Source organism: Solanum lycopersicum, chromosome 2 (genome assembly GCF_036512215.1).
Source record: "Solanum lycopersicum chromosome 2, SLM_r2.1".
NCBI classification, from domain to species: Eukaryota; Viridiplantae; Streptophyta; class Magnoliopsida; order Solanales; family Solanaceae; genus Solanum; species Solanum lycopersicum.
In genome coordinates, this window is record NC_090801.1 from 61040669 (window position 1) to 61056576 (window position 15908).

Here is a 15908-nt window from a genome sequence, read left to right on the forward strand (position 1 = left end):
TTTTTATTTTTCACCCCTACTTCTCCCACACCCCGCCAGCCCCCTACAGCCCCTCTGCCACCCCCCAAAAAAATAATTTTTTTTAAAAAAATTTTCAACTTCAAAAATTATTTTTTATTAAAATTATTTTTTACTCTAGTAATAATAAAAAATATTTTTCGTTCATCACTAAATATTATTTTCTAAAAAAAATTTCTACTCATCAACTAAACATGAAAAAATAAGTCGTAAATCTACTTGTTTTTTAGGAAAAAAATTCCTTCATACCAAACACACCCTTAATTATACTCTATTTTCACATGTACATACTTATATACAGTTCAAAATTAACTATACACTAAATTAAAATCCTATTTTCACGTCTGTTGTGACATCATGAATTACAGAAAAATCACAGATATGATTTGTTGTCTAGTCTAGCTCTAACTCAATATAATATAATAAATGGCGTACGCAAAACTTTTAATTTGTTAATACCATGTTTGAGGAAGTAATTAGCTAACGAATATAGCATTATCTTTTTATAGAGTACATTTGCCTGTGGGGCCGACATGATTTTAATATATATGTTGAGCTTTGATCGATCTATTAAATTATGAGGACTTTGGAGAATTATTTGGAATTGTATCCTTGAGGACAAACACTCACTTCATCATTCTTCATTCTTGTTATTACTAAAATATGATTCGAAAATTAGATCTGCCAACAGCCCCTTGGTCTTTTTGATGACATAAGTTAATACAATAATTTTAAAAACATAAATAATTGTTTGATCAAAATATTTCTAAATAAAAGAGTATGCTAAAATTTAGGAAAAACAAGTTACATCAATAGTAATTTAAGTTAATTTTCAAGGAAATGAAAAAAAGTACTTACAAATTAATAGTACTATATTGTATGAAAAATCAATTTAGTTATTTATTATTATATTTATTTCAATTTATGTAAGCATGTTTCCTTTATTAGTCTATTTTTTTTTTAAAATGATAAATTTTTAAATTTGGAAACGATTTAATTTGAATTTTCGAATTTATCCTTAATGAAAAACTCTAATTAAAATCACAAAAATGGTATGACAGGAATAGAATCACAAGTTTATAATATCTTATTATAACATGTAAAAATTTCATCTTTTTTTTAGATTGCGAGACTAGTCAAATTAGATAGGTTCACATAATTAGCTAAAATGAAGAAAGTATATATATATTTCGATGCAGATTTTGGTGTACTATTATATTAATTAAGTGAAATGTTTTTGGAAAAATTGTATATATAATAGCAAACTATTAATTCAAATAAATGTTATAAATATAGTTTGATTTAACTGTACCCTATAACAACTTATTTCTATTTTCACCTCTCTCTGGTGGAATCTCGCTCGCCACTCTCGACCCTCGCCTTTCTCGCTTTTATACAAACACAAATGTATGAAATGTTTTTTTTTTTGTATAAAGCGAGAGAAAATTGAATGTATACATATATTTCGTTCTCCTATCTCCCCTCTCCCAGATTTGGTTTGTCACTCTCCCGAATTTCAATCTATTTTCTGGAGAGTTTTGAAGGGGAAGAAGTATTTTTTGCTGATTGAGAAAGAAATGAGAGGAGAGAGAATTACTAATAACCATGACTAATGATATTTGGTCAGAACAAGTAAGAAAGAAAGAAATGATAGAGGAGAGAGAATTACGTTCTCATAACCATAATTAATGATATTTAGTCAAGAAAATTAACATGATCAATTAAAAAATTAAATAGACACATGTCAACTATATAAAATAACACTTGGAGAAATCGGAGAGGAGCCTCTTCCATCAAAGAAGTGGATCATTTCTCTAGATAAAGGCTCTAAAAGGAATGGAATATTAAATTAGTATATATATATATATATATATATATATATATATATATATAATTTCTTAAGGGGTAAAAAATAGAAATGGAGAAGTAATATAAAATGGAGAAAAATAAAATAAAATAATCATCATATATGCCCAGACATTCAAACCCTCATCAAGAAGGATAGCTGAACCTAAGCAAGTTTAATTTTATTTCTACCACTCGACCAAAAAATTAATTTTGTTACTAGATTACTAGTAAATATATTTGAGATCTTAACGCCATGTAGTCTGCTGAGTACACTGTTTTTTTTTGAATTTAAATTCATAGGTCATAAATGGTTATACACACAAATTATACATCTAACGGATATTTAATATATTTATCAATATAAATATCAAATTTATGTAAAAATTATCGAATTTTCAAAAATCCGCACCTTACACTAAAGATCCGCCTTTGAATTCAAGATCATAGAAGCTTATTTTCTATATTCCTTCTTTTTTTATTAAGTGATTTGTTGAATTTTTTTTCCATAGTTTAAAATAAATTAAAAATTCAAAGTTTAAAAAAATTATTGAGCTTTTTTCATAATATTTACCCCTTCATTTAAGAAAGTTCTTAACTTCTAGTGAAAAGACTTGTATAAGTCAAACAGTACACGCTTGTTGTGTTATTATTTGTAACTGACTTCACCAGATGCCAAAAGAGGTTTTCACACACTAACTTGTATTTTAGCTAACCTTCACATTACCGATTACATCTATGTTCAATCACTATTAATGATATCTTTAAACCATTTTTTAAGGTTAAAAAAACTTTAAAGGTGACTTTACGGAGGGTGGTGGGTGGTTGTTGAGGTTGAGGTGGCCCCTATAGAAGAGATCTTATGTAAGGCATACAAGAATATTTCGATATTGACTTCAAACAAAGAAAATTCTGTTAAGTAATCAGAAATTCAGAATATTTACTACTTACTCCCTTTTAGTTTTTTTTGTATACTTAAAAAACATAGACTTATAACTCCTTTCTCTCTTCATCTAAGCTTAGCTATCTTCCTACTCTCTCATTTTTTTAACAAAATGATGAAAGGACTGGAATTCTCTGAAAATTCTCCTTCTTTATCCATGGAGCTAGGATATAGAAGTAACGATAAATCATTAGAATTTGCTATAAGAGCATATGTTAAATCCACAATGTCAAGACTCCGATGAACTCATGATCTTCATCGCCGCTTTGTGTATGCTGTTGAGCATCTTGTATACTTAAAATTATATCAAAGTAAATATTTTGGAAAATTATTTGGAATTGTATCCTTGAGGACAAACACAATTTTGCCTATATTATGTCAGCTTTATCTTTTCTATTTTTGGCCTCACTTCACCATTCTTCATTCTTGTTATTACTTAAATATGATTAGAAAATTAGATCTACCAACAGCCCCTTGGTCTTTCGATGACATAAGTTAATACATTCTTTTTAAAAACATAAATAATTAATTCAAACTATATGGGTGCATTTGTTTTGGCACAAGGAGGAATTAAATGTTTTTAGTTTTCTCGTTTTTGTTTGGTTAAACTATTTCTAAATAAAGGAGTGTGTTAATATTTAGAAAAAATAAGTCACATAAATAGTATTTTAAGTTAACTTTCAATGAAATGAATAAGAGTTAATAGTATTATATTTTGTATGAAAAATCCGTTTAGGTATTTATTATTATATTTATTTCAATTTATGTAAGCGTATTTCATTATTAGTCGATATTTTTTAAAATGATTTAATTTTTAAATTTGGAAACGATTTTATTTGAATTTTTTGATTTATCCTTAATGAATAACTCTAATTACAACCACATAAATAGTATGACATGATTAAATCCGAACCCCATTATCGAAAAATTATACGATATGCACGAGGTGGAGTTCTGATGTTAAGTAAATACATACTAATAGTGTGGCTCACTGGTAAGGGGTTCATTGTTATGTTGCAGGTTTTGAGTTCGATTCTCATCGAGTGTGATAGGTTTATTCAATTTATTTTTTTATTTTTTTTAGTTTTCTTTTTATGTTATATCTTTTTCTTAATTTATTTTTGTTTAAATTTATTAGTCACATTTTAAATATTTTGTTCTTTTATTATTCTTATTTGTATTGCTCATTTTATTTCTACATATCTCTCTTCTGATGTACTAACTTAAAGAAACTCTTTGAAAAAAATGATGAATTGTTATTAAATTTAAAATTGAATTAGAAAACTATTATATAGAATAAAGTAAATTCAGATCAACCGAATGCAACGACTAAAAAGTTGTGAATATTTTTTTTAATAAAATCTATTTAATTGATTTTTTTTAAAAAAAATTTCATTATAGCTCTTTTTTACTTTTTTCAAGTCGATGAAAACTAAACTAAACTTATTTGATTGGTTCGTAATTTGTTTTCTTAACAAATGATTAACCTAGTAAATTGAATTAAATGAACTAAAAAAATCGACAATGTCATTTATTTATCTTATGAATGTGCACTATAATATTAATAACTCGATCTTTACATCTTTCTAAAGAATCTTGATGGTTTTTAAACTAACATATGATTGAATGTACACTAATTTAAAATTTAGAAAAAAAGTAGATTACTGTAAAAAAAGAAAAAGAAAATTCACTAGAAAATTTAAAAGCTCGATGGAATAGGGTAAAGTAGGAAGAAGCTAAATACACCATGACAATATAAATTAAATTTAGCGGATTAAAAATAATATTTTCCTCCCATGTCACTCAGTTTTTTATCTTGGAATTTTTACGTACTTCTTTATACATCGCACCTTTCAACGAAAATTCTGGATCAACCATTGACCGTCGAGAACTATTATACTAATTAAGTGAGATGTTTTAAGAAAAGTAAAGGATAATTTCAATAAATACTTTTATAATAAAACCTACTGCTTGAATATCTTTTTTATTAGAGGTGTGTAATAAGATTCTTAAAAGATACAAAGAAGTATCAAATTGTTCTAAATTAAAGGTATATTAAATACAATTCAAAATATAATTAATTCAATTTCTCATTTCATACTTAAAATTATTCTTTTTGAAACCTTAAATATCGTTTAGTTCTAAGAAAATCTTTTTTTCATGTGCACTGTTAGTCAAAGGAAGGAAGAGGCTCCTCTCCTGCAATGATGTTTCTAGTTTCTTCGAGTGTGATCTTATATAATTGACATGTGTCTATTTATTCTTGTAATGAACCGGATTAATTTTTGTGACCAGATACCATTAACCATTATTATTACTAATTCTCGGTCACCTCTCATCTCTTACTTTCTCACCTTTTTTTTTTACCAAATATCATTAGTCATGGTTATTAGCAATTCTCCCACCTTTCATTCTTTTCTCAATCAGCAAAGAATTACTTCTTTCCATTCAAAATTCTCCGAAAAATAGAGCAATCAAACATCATTCGTGTAAATCAAACAATTAAAAATTAAAATTACATCAGTATTTTAATATTTTTACACTTACATATGAACAACTAGGGAGAGTCTCAAAAGAGAAAAACTGAAATGTAATGATTAGCCCCAATTAAAGATTACAATTATAAATACCACAAGAAAAGAAAACCCAAAAAATAAATGGAGAATTTCACCGAAAAAATAGATGAAAAAATATTTTTCTACCCATTTTTCGAGCCCTTTCTAGATCTCTTAGTTAGTTTTTGCAAAAAATCCAAATTGAAAAAAAATGATGTTAAGAAGAAGACGATAGAGTTTTATGGAACCAAGCTTCAAAAAAATAGTCTCATGGGTTGAATTTATTAAATTTTATAACCTAAATTCATCCTTTGAATTTGTCTTCTTTTATCATGGTGTGAAATTAATGAAAAGGAAAAGGGACTTGTTGTTAACAAAGCAAATTTTTTATAGGAGAAAATGTTTGTTGCATAATTAAGTGAGTGTTGTGCGGAATTTGAGATAATACGAGAAAATATATAAACACGAAAAACAAGACAACAGATTTACGTGGTTCACCAATAAATTGGCTACGTCCACGGGAAGAGAGGGAGCAGTTTTATTATAGAGGCAAAAACAGAATTACAAAAATAGGGTTTGCCATAGCGTCTATATATATATATAGTGCTAAGCTACGCCCTAACAGGCTTGGGCAGCGAGACCCCCGTCTTTTCTGTTTGTAACGGGTCCGATTCAAGACATTCAACAGTGAGGAAGAAAGAGATGAAAGTTGAGAGAGGAGAGAAGAGAGAGAATTACTAATAACCATCGCTAATGATATTTAGTCAAGAAAATTAATTTGATCCATTAAAAAATTAAATAATCACATGTCAACCATATAAGAGAGCACTTCGAGAAACTAGAGAGATCATTACTAGAGAGGAGTCTCTTCCGTTAAAAGATTAAATTATTTCTCTAGATAAAGACTCTAAAGGAATGGAATGGTTATACACACAAATTAGACATCTAACAGATATTTAATAAATTTATCAATATAAATACGAAATCGATGTAAAAATTATCAAATTTCTAAATATCCGCACCTTACACTATAGATCCTCCCTTGAATTCAAGATCTTAGAAGCTTATCTGTATTCCTTCTATTTTTTTATCAAGTGAATAGTTGAATCTCATTTTCATAGTTTAAAATAAATGAATAATTGAAAGTTTAAAAAAACTATTGAGCTTTTTTCAGAATATTTACCCTTCATTTAATAAAGTTGTTAACTACTAAAGAAAAGACTTGCATAAGTCATACACTACATGCTTGTTGTGTTAATTATTTGTAACTGACTTCACCAAATGCCAAAAGAAGTTTTTATACACTAATTTTGTATTGTAGCTAATCTTCACATTGACGATTACATCTATGTTCAAATACTATTAATGATATCTTTAGACCCTTTTTTAAGGTTAAAAAAAATTTAAAAAGTGACTTTAAGGAGGGTGGTGGGGGGTTGTTGAGGTTGAGGTGGCCATTATAGAAGAGTTCTCATGTAAGGGGACATAAGAATGTTTCGATACTGACTTCAAACAAAGAATATAATGTCCTATAAAGTAATAAGAAATTCAGAATGTTTTTTAATAATACTCCAATTCCTTATACATTTTCTTCCTTTTTTCTAGATTCATCTAATTATGAGTGCAAAGTTGAACAAAATAAAAAAATTCAGCTTCATAATCAAAATTCATAATACTTTGGAAAATTTTTATGTAAGAAAATCCTCGTTTTAAATTTAAAAGCCTAGACACAAGTAGACAAAAAGGTGACAACAGTGACTAGCTAGCTAACTCCCTTATATTTATTACTCTCTTATATTTATTACTCCTTTTTTTTTTGTATACTTAAAAACATAGACTTATAACTCCTTTCTCTCTTCATCTAACTTAGTTATCTTACTAATCTCTCATCTTTTCACAGAATAATTCTCTGCAAATTCTCCTTCTTTATCCATGGAGTTAGGAAACAGCAATAGCGATAAATCATCAGAGTTTTTCATAAGAGCGTATGTTAAACCCAAAATGCCAAGACTCCGATGGACTGATGATCTTCATCGCCGCTTTGTGCATGCTGTTGATCATCTTGGTGGAGTTGATCATAAGCTTAACATTCTCTCTTTTTTTTTTTAAAAAAAAGATTTTACATTCCATTATTAAAAAAGAGGAGTGGATCTATATATCATGATGACTTAATAATTTGGTATATATATACTAATAATTAGGAGCAACACCAAAGATGGTGCTACAAATAATGAATGTGAAGGGCGTTACTATATCTCACATTAAGAGTCACCTTCAGGTAATAATCAGATCTTAACCCTTTAATTTTGTTCTTCTTTATTTATTTTTTTCACCTTAAGAAAATGTATTTTTATGATATGAACAGATGTACAGAAGCTTGAAACATCAAGAGATGCAAGGTATATATCCCTTTTTACTTAATTTTTTCCATCAAATTCCATTTCTTCTATATGATTTTGTATGTACTAGTTATATATATATATATATATATATATATATATATATATATATATATATATATATATATATATATATATATATATATATATATATATATATATATATATATATATATATATATAATTAAAGGAGTGATTAAGGTGCATAATTTAAATTTTGCGATTTTTTTTTCAACCGCTTGAAACTTGATTTTATTATCTAAGAAGATGATAAAATACAAAGTAAATGAGTAGTGAGCGGTGAAGCAATCAAGAAAAAAATGTTATTTGAAGTTCCATTTGAGGAATTTTTTTTATGTTTCATTTTAGTCTTTTGAGTTTTGCCTGATTCCATATCACCTTTAGGATTGCTAAAATTGAAAAAAGGACTTAGAACTACTTTTTCTAAGGCTAGATCTATTGTTAGGAGACCAAAATTGATTTAATTTTGTCACATACTCGTATGTAACGCCATTGAGTTAATTAATTATGTCTACCACCAACTCATTTGACTTTTTTTGGTTTTTAATTAACTGAAGCAGAAGCTGCAAATGGGAGGAAGAGAAACAGAATTGATGGTGCAGATTCAATGAATAATCCTCGGGCAAACCTTGTTCATTGTTACAATCATATCAATGGCAAAGCCGCTGTGGTTGATGGTTCCGATCAAATGAATTTTCCTCAGGGAAACCTTGTTAATGGTTACAATCATATCAAAGGCAAAGCTACCATGTTTGATGGTTCCGATCAAATGAATTTTCCTCAGGGAAACCTTGTTCATTGTTACAATCATAACAATGGCAAAGCCCCCATATTTAATGGTTCCAATCAAATGAATTTTCCACAGGGAAACCTTGTTCATTGTTACAATCATAACAATGGCAAAGCCCCTATATTTAATGGTTCCAATCAAATGAATTTTCCACAGGAAAACCTTGTTCATCGTTACAATCATAACAATGGCAAATCTGTATTTGATGGTCATCTTAATCCGACTGTAACAACTAACTATTTGGAAAAAATTGCTTCCAGCTCTACTGTTTTTCCTCCTCCATGGTTTGTCTCATTTTTCTTCCTTCCTTTTTTCTGTTAAAAATGGATCTATTTTGATTTTGAACATTTTTTACACCATCAATGTTGTAATAATCTGAAAAATAGATAACTCCGGAGCTAGTATTCAATTTCAATGATGATAAATGAAATTACATGTTTACCCTTTCCGGGAAACCTATGCCAGAGAAGAAGATGGGATTGGAAGGACGATGCTACATGTTTAGGGATTTCTTCGATGGAACCATTGCTATTCGAGTAATAAACGAAATCCTTAATTCACTTTTTATTAATTAACTTTCTTTACTTGACATATATAGTTACAAATGAGAATTTTATTTTTGTTTGGGCAGGATGGAGATGATGATAATAAAATCGTGCGAGCATATGGTATTAGCAGTTTGCCAAATAAGAGTGCAACTTCAATGATTGAAGAGGAAGATTCCCATAGCACTATGTCCTTGGAGCTATCTCTCAGTTAAGATATCTCTCTTGACCTTACTCTTGGTTGAAATCCTTTGGTCTCTTCCATTTCCTCAAGGGAAAAAACAAAAAAAAAAGCTCTTTTAGTTAATCCTTATTAAGTATATGCTAATACAAGAAACTTGTTGCTGTTTAAACTAATCTAGCTTAGCTAGGTTAATTGGAACTTTGCAACTTAATTAGATTAAAGGTGCAGCGATAATTTATAATGTATAAGGGTGTAGTTTCAACTGAAATGTAAGTTAATCAACTTATCTCTAAATTTAAAAAGGTTATAAGTCAGAGAAAAGGTAAGCTAATTTTATGTTTTTAATTATATATTTACGACACCTCGATCCTCTTTATGTGTGGGCTTGAATATTAGTGTTTCTAATCCCCAACCAAGCATGTGAAAATTCTTTATCATAATGCATAATAATGGTAAGGCTTAGACTTAATTAGGACCTCATGTGTTCTGATGTATACCATGTTAATTAACTCAAGTGTGTTTGACTATATCATCTAGAAATTAAAAATGAAAAGACCTTATTATAAATTAATTATATTGAACCTTATAATTAAATTTTATAACCCGAATTCTTCCTTTGAATTGTTTTTTTTTATCATGGTGTGAAATTAACGAAAAGGAACAGTGACTTGTTGTTAACAAAATAATTCTTTTACGAGAGAAAATGTTTGTTACACTATTAAGTGAGAAAGAAAGAGATTAGATATGAGAGAGGAGAGAAGAGATAATTACTAATAACCATGGTTAATAGTATTTAGTCAAGAATATTAATCTGATCAATTAAAAAATTAAATAGACAAATGTCAACTATATAAGAGAGCACTTGAGAAAACTTAGAGATCATTACTGGAGAGGAGCCTCTTCCGTCAAAGGAGTGGATTATTCTTTAAATAAAGGCTCTAAAAGGAATGGAATGGTAAATTAGTATATATATATATATATATATATATATATATATATATATATATATATATATATAGATAGATAGATAGATAGATAGATAGATATTTTGTAATATATAATTTCTTAAGAGATAAAAAACAAAAATGGAGAAGCAATATAGAATGGAGAAAAAAAATTACCATCATATGTGCCCCAGAGATTCTAACCATCATCAAGGAGGATAGTTTAATTTTATTTATACCACTTGACCAAAAAATTAATTTTGTTACTAGATTCCTACCAAATATATTTTAGATCTTAACGCTATATAGTCCGCTGAGTTCACTATTTTCTTTTTTGAGTTTATATTCATAGATTATATATGGTTATATACACAAATTATACACTATAGGGTATTTCATAAATTTATCAATATAAATACGGAATCTATGTAAAAATTATCGAATTTCAAAAAATCCGCACCTTACACCATAATCCTCCTTTGAATTCAAGATCATAGAAGCTTATTTATATTCCTTCTATTTTTTATTAAGTGAATTGTTGAATCTTTTTTTCTTAGTTTAAAATAAATGAATAATTCAATGTTTAAAAAAAGTTCTTAACTGTTTGCGAAAACACTTGTATAAATCATAGATACACACTTATTGCGTTAATTATTTGTAACTCACTCCATGAAATGCCAAAAGAGGTTTTCACACACTAATTTTGTATTTTAGCTAATCTTTACATTGATGATTACATCTTTGTTCAAACACTATCAATGATATCTTTAGACCATTTTTATGATTAAAAAAAACACTTTAAAGGTGACTTTAAGGAGGGGGGGGGGGGCGTTATTGAGGTTGAGGTGGCCCTTATAAGAAAAGATCTCATGTAAGGTCACACAAGAATGTTTCCATATCGACTTCAAACAAAGAATATAAATTCAGAATCTTTTTTAATAATATTCTAATTCCTTATTCATTTTCTTCCTTCTTTTTTTCGAGTCATCTAATTATGAGTGCAAAGTTGAACAAAATTAAAAAAAAATCAGCTTCATAATCAAAATTCATAAGACTTGGAAAATTTTTACGTAAGAAAATCCTCGTTGTAAATTTAAAAGCCTTGACACAAGTAGACAAAATGGTGACAATAGTGACTAGCTAGCTAGCTCCCTTATATTTATTACTCCCTTTTTAGTTTTTTTTTATACATAAAAACTTAGATTTATAACTCCTTTATTTCTTCATCTAACTTAACTATCTTCTTAACCTCTCATCTTTTCACAGAATGATTCTCTGAAAATTCTCCTTCTTTATCCATGGAGCTAGGAAAAAGCAGTAGCGATAAATTATTAGAGTTTGCTATAAGACCATACCTAAAACCCAGAATGTCAAGACTTTGATGGACACATGATCTTCATCGCCAGTTTGTCCATGCTTTTGAATGTCTTGGTGGAGTTAACCTATTTATATATATACACACACTAATAATTAGGAGCAACACCAAAAATGAATGTGAAGGGCCTTACCATATCTCACATTAAGCCACCTCCAGGTAATTATTAATATATCATAACCCTTTAATTCTGTTATTTTTTTAATACCAGCAGTTTTTTGGCTTTAAGAAAATGTACTTTTACGATATGAACAGATGTACAGAAGCATGAAACACGAACAAATGCAAGGTATATATCCCTATTTACTTAATTTTTTTTCATCAAATTCCATTTCTTCTATATGATTTTGTATGTACTAGTTATATATATAATTAAAGGAGTGATTCAGGTGCATAAATTAAATTCAGAATATTTTTTTTCAACCGCTTGAAACTTTATTATATTATCTAAGAGGAGGATAAAATAGAAAGTAAATGAGTAGTGGAGGTGAAGCAATCAAGAAAAGAAATAATATTTGAAGTTCCATTTCAGGAATTTTTTTTATGTTTCATTTTACCCTCTTTGAGTTTTGTCTGATTCCATATCAAATTTGAAAAGGACTTTGAACTTGTCGTAATAAGGCTAGATCTATTGTTAGGGTGATCAAAATTTTATTTGGTCACATATAAGTACGTAACACCATTGAGTTAATTAATTACATCTACCATAATTCGTTTGATCTTTTTTAGTTTTTAATTGATTGAAGCAGAAGCTGTAAATGGGAGGAAGAGGAACAAAATTGATAGTCCAGATTCAGTGAATTTTTCTCAGGAAAACCTTGTTCACCGTTACAATCATATCAATGGCAAAGCCACTGTGTTTGATGGTTCAAATCAAGTGAATTTTCCTCAAGGAAACCTTGTTCATTGTTAGAATCATAACAATGACAAAGCCGCCATGTTTGATGGTTCCAATCAAATGAATTTTCCACAGGAAAACCTTGTTCATCGTTACAATCATAACAATGACAAATCCGTGTTTGATGGTCATGTTAGTCTAACTTTGACAACTAACTATTTGGACAAAATTTCTTCAAGCTCTACTGTTTTTCCTCCTCCATGGGTCGTCTCATTTTTCTTTACTTTTTTTTTGCTATTAAAAATGGAACTCCAGAGCTAATATTGAATTTCAACGATGATATATGAAATTACATGTTACCCCTTTCAGGAAACCTATGCCAGAGAAAAAGATGAGATTGGAAGGACAATGCTACATGTTTAGGGATTTCTTCAATGGAACCATTACTATTGGAGTAATTAACGAAATCCTTAATTAACTTTTTATTAATTAACTTTCATTACTTGACATATATAGTTACTAATGAGAATTTTATTTTTATTTAGGCAGGATGGAGATGATGATGATAAAATTGTGCGAGCATATGGTATTACCTATTTGCCAAATAGGAGTGCAACTTCAATGATTGAAGAGGAAGACTCCCATAACACTATGTCCTTGGAGCTATCTCTTAGTTCAGATATCTCACTTGACCTCGCTCTTGGTTAAAACCCTTTGGTCAGCTATTTCCTCGAGGGAAAAAAAAACTCTTTTAGTTAATCCTTATTGAGTATATGCTAATACAAGATTTCTGTCTAAATTTACCTAGCTTACCTAGGTTAATTAAAACTTTGTAACTTAATTAGTTTTATCATCCACCTGAGACTGGTAATGGTGCAGCGATAGTTTATAATGTATAATGGTTTAATTTCAACTAAAACATATATTAATCGACTTATCTAAAAGTTTAAAAAGGCTACAAGTCCGAGAAAGGGTAAGCTAATTTTATATATTTAATTATATATTTACGACACCTTGATCCCCTTCATGTGTGGGCTTGAATATTAGTGTTTCTATTCCCCAACTAAGCATGTGAAAAATCTAAATAATAATGAATAGTAGGACCTCCTCCGTTCTAAGCTATACCAAGTTAATTAACCAAAGTGTGTGTGACTATATCATTTAGAAGTTAAAAATTGTAAGACCTTGTTATAAATTAATTATATTGAACCTTATAATTATTAAGTTGTGTAATTTGATTTGTTTGATGTGTGTTAAGACTTAGGTTTATCATGTAGTAGAGAAGGTGTTAATTAACGTATGCCTATGGAAAGATGTAATTGGCTTCTTCTTTTTTTCCCCTCCCTCTAACACATGATGACTATGTTACGCACAATATGTATGAGCTAGTGATATTTCTACCTTTCAAATCTTAATTATTGTACCAATTTTTGAACACTGAGCTTGCAAATCCAAAATTCTCACACTCAATGCATCATCCAATATTGACAACTCTTTTCTTCTACTAGTCAAAATGGCAACCACGACTCTTGTTGTTATTCTTATTATCACTAGTGTTCTTGCTTACCCTATAAATGCGAGGAGCCTAATGGCAATAAAGGAAAAACTAAAAGCATCAGCTGATGAACATAATGAATATTTCCAGAACCCTTTATTGTCTTTTTTGGCAATTAGCATCCATTTGGTTTAGGAGACGGCTTTGGTGGATTTGGTTGTAGTATTGGAGGTGCTTTTGGAAGTGGTTTTGGTATTAATGAAGGGTTTGGAGATAATGATGGCAATAATCCTAATGATAAAATTGAAGGTGAACTTGATGCAGGTGACCTAGGTGAGGGAGGTGATGCAACAATTAAAAATGATATGAACCACCATTGAACTTAAACTCACTAATTATTAATAAAAGATCCCTAAACCATACCATCTAGTAGTATAAATTCGTTCAAAGAAAATATATTATGTATTTTTAGTTTCTATGAACTAGAAAAAATAATAGTAGTAATTTCAAATTGCACCTACGAGAATAATTTATGCTTTATGATATCCGAATGTTATCTATAGCAAGAAATTTATTAAGTTAGATACTATTGATTGTTCGATTAATGAAATTATGTGTCCAATCATGGCATATTGATAGCATTCTTTCTTTGTTGTTGGTCAATCATCTCTTTATCATCATATCTCCCGTCCCCCCCCCCCCCCCCCCAAAAAAAAAAAAAAACCTCGTTATCTTTATCAAAATTACTATTTTTTTCTTCCATTTAGTTCTCTTGATTCTTAATTTTGTGTTAATGAACAGTATGGATAGTGGACAATGGACTCCAGCAAATAGAGCACACTACAACTTAAGGGACACAATTGCACGTTGCATCGTCCAGGTATGTCAAAACTCAAAACACATAATCTCAACTTTGTTCAATGCTAAAACATCCTTAAACTTGTGTTCCAACGTATTTGTTTGATGTAATTCAGGTGTATCCTAAGTCATGGACCGCAATATACATGGCATTGGACAATGTAGGAATGTGGAACATAAGGTCTGAGAATTGGTCAAGGAGGTACTTGGGTCAACAATTCTACTTAAGAGTTCACTCCCCAGCCAATTCTTGGAGAGATGAACTTCCAATACCAAAGAATGCTATTCTTTGTGGCAAAGCTAGAGGTCATCACACTAGGCCTCTTTGAAACAGTGTAATAGTTCTGGCTAGTTTTCTTTCACGAGAGGGTGACCGGCATATATCAATGTAAGCTAAGGGAAAGTTTTAATCTGGGAAGAGTTAAAGAAGCTGAGTTTGAGCTATGACTTATAGCTAGTCTCTTCTTTTCCTTCTATATCATATTTGTATCATGTGTTTAATTGTTGAACTGTATCATTTCACATCTCATTATTTTTTCCCCGAACTTTTGATTAAATGCTAAATAGATTAGATGAGAATAACTTTCTTTACTTCAAGAACAACCGAGTAACTCCCATGGTGACTTGAACTCACAACCCTCGAGATGAAAGTAAGGGCTACTTACTACTCGAGTAACTCCCTCTCGTCTATTAGGCCTTACATACTACAACAAGAGAAATATTCTTGAGTAATTGGGCTTTGATTTATAGTTGATTCAGGGGAACAATTCAGCGCAATGTTACCTAATTGGTACTTATTCCTTTGGGCCTAACTACAACTCCTAAGCTTTATTCTTGCAGATTAATGGGCATGAGCATGTCCACAAACAAAATGAGATTGTATAACATCCCAACTTAATTATACTCTATTCACAAGTACGTATACACTTTTTACATAAAGTTCGTATCAATATACATACCTATATACATTTCAAAATTAACTATACACTAAATTAAAATCCTATTTTCACGTCTGTTGTGACATCATCTCTTATATCGGAATTTTAATAAATGAACAAGGCCTATTCGAACACTCCAACAATTCCATGGAGTTTTAAT

General features: G+C 29.4%; 1 protein-coding gene and 1 long non-coding RNA gene across 5 annotated transcripts; both read left to right on the forward strand.

Annotated features, from left to right (window-relative positions):
* The first annotated feature begins 8087 nt into the window (after positions 1–8087).
* Positions 8088–13475, forward strand: LOC109119589 (uncharacterized). 4 transcript variants are annotated; one of them, XR_011214759.1, is made up of 7 exons: positions 8088–9107; positions 9203–9326; positions 11511–11778; positions 11875–11908; positions 12369–12649; positions 12827–12911; positions 13003–13467. XR_011214759.1 is itself a non-coding variant. In XM_069293727.1 (6 exons), the coding sequence occupies exons 3-6, from the start codon at positions 11733–11735 to the stop codon at positions 13163–13165; spliced, it is 324 nt and encodes a 107-aa protein (XP_069149828.1). In that variant the 5' UTR covers positions 8089–9107; positions 9203–9326; positions 11511–11732; the 3' UTR covers positions 13166–13475. The 4 variants fall into 4 exon arrangements, 1 of the variants encoding a protein (XP_069149828.1); XR_002026852.3 differs by lacking the exon at positions 12369–12649 and having other exon boundaries at positions 8104–8855; positions 9037–9107; positions 13003–13459; XM_069293727.1 differs by lacking the exon at positions 12369–12649 and having other exon boundaries at positions 8089–9107; positions 13007–13475.
* Positions 13476–14643: 1168 nt separating this feature from the next.
* Positions 14644–15367, forward strand: LOC138341826 (uncharacterized). Its single transcript, XR_011214760.1, has 2 exons — positions 14644–14832; positions 14927–15367. It is a non-coding gene; the product is annotated as an uncharacterized lncRNA (long non-coding RNA).
* Positions 15368–15908: the final 541 nt, after the last annotated feature.

Bases quoted from the DNA above. Each gene is read 5' to 3' on its own strand.
- LOC109119589 (XM_069293727.1), top strand. From the start codon at position 11,733: ATGAATGTGAAGGGCCTTACCATATCTCACATTAAGCCACCTCCAG. The intron at 11,909-12,826 runs GTATATATCCCT...TACCCCTTTCAG, and splicing joins GAAACACGAACAAATGCAAG to GAAACCTATGCCAGAGAAAA. The intron at 12,912-13,006 runs GTAATTAACGAA...TTATTTAGGCAG, and splicing joins ATGGAACCATTACTATTGGA to GATGGAGATGATGATGATAA.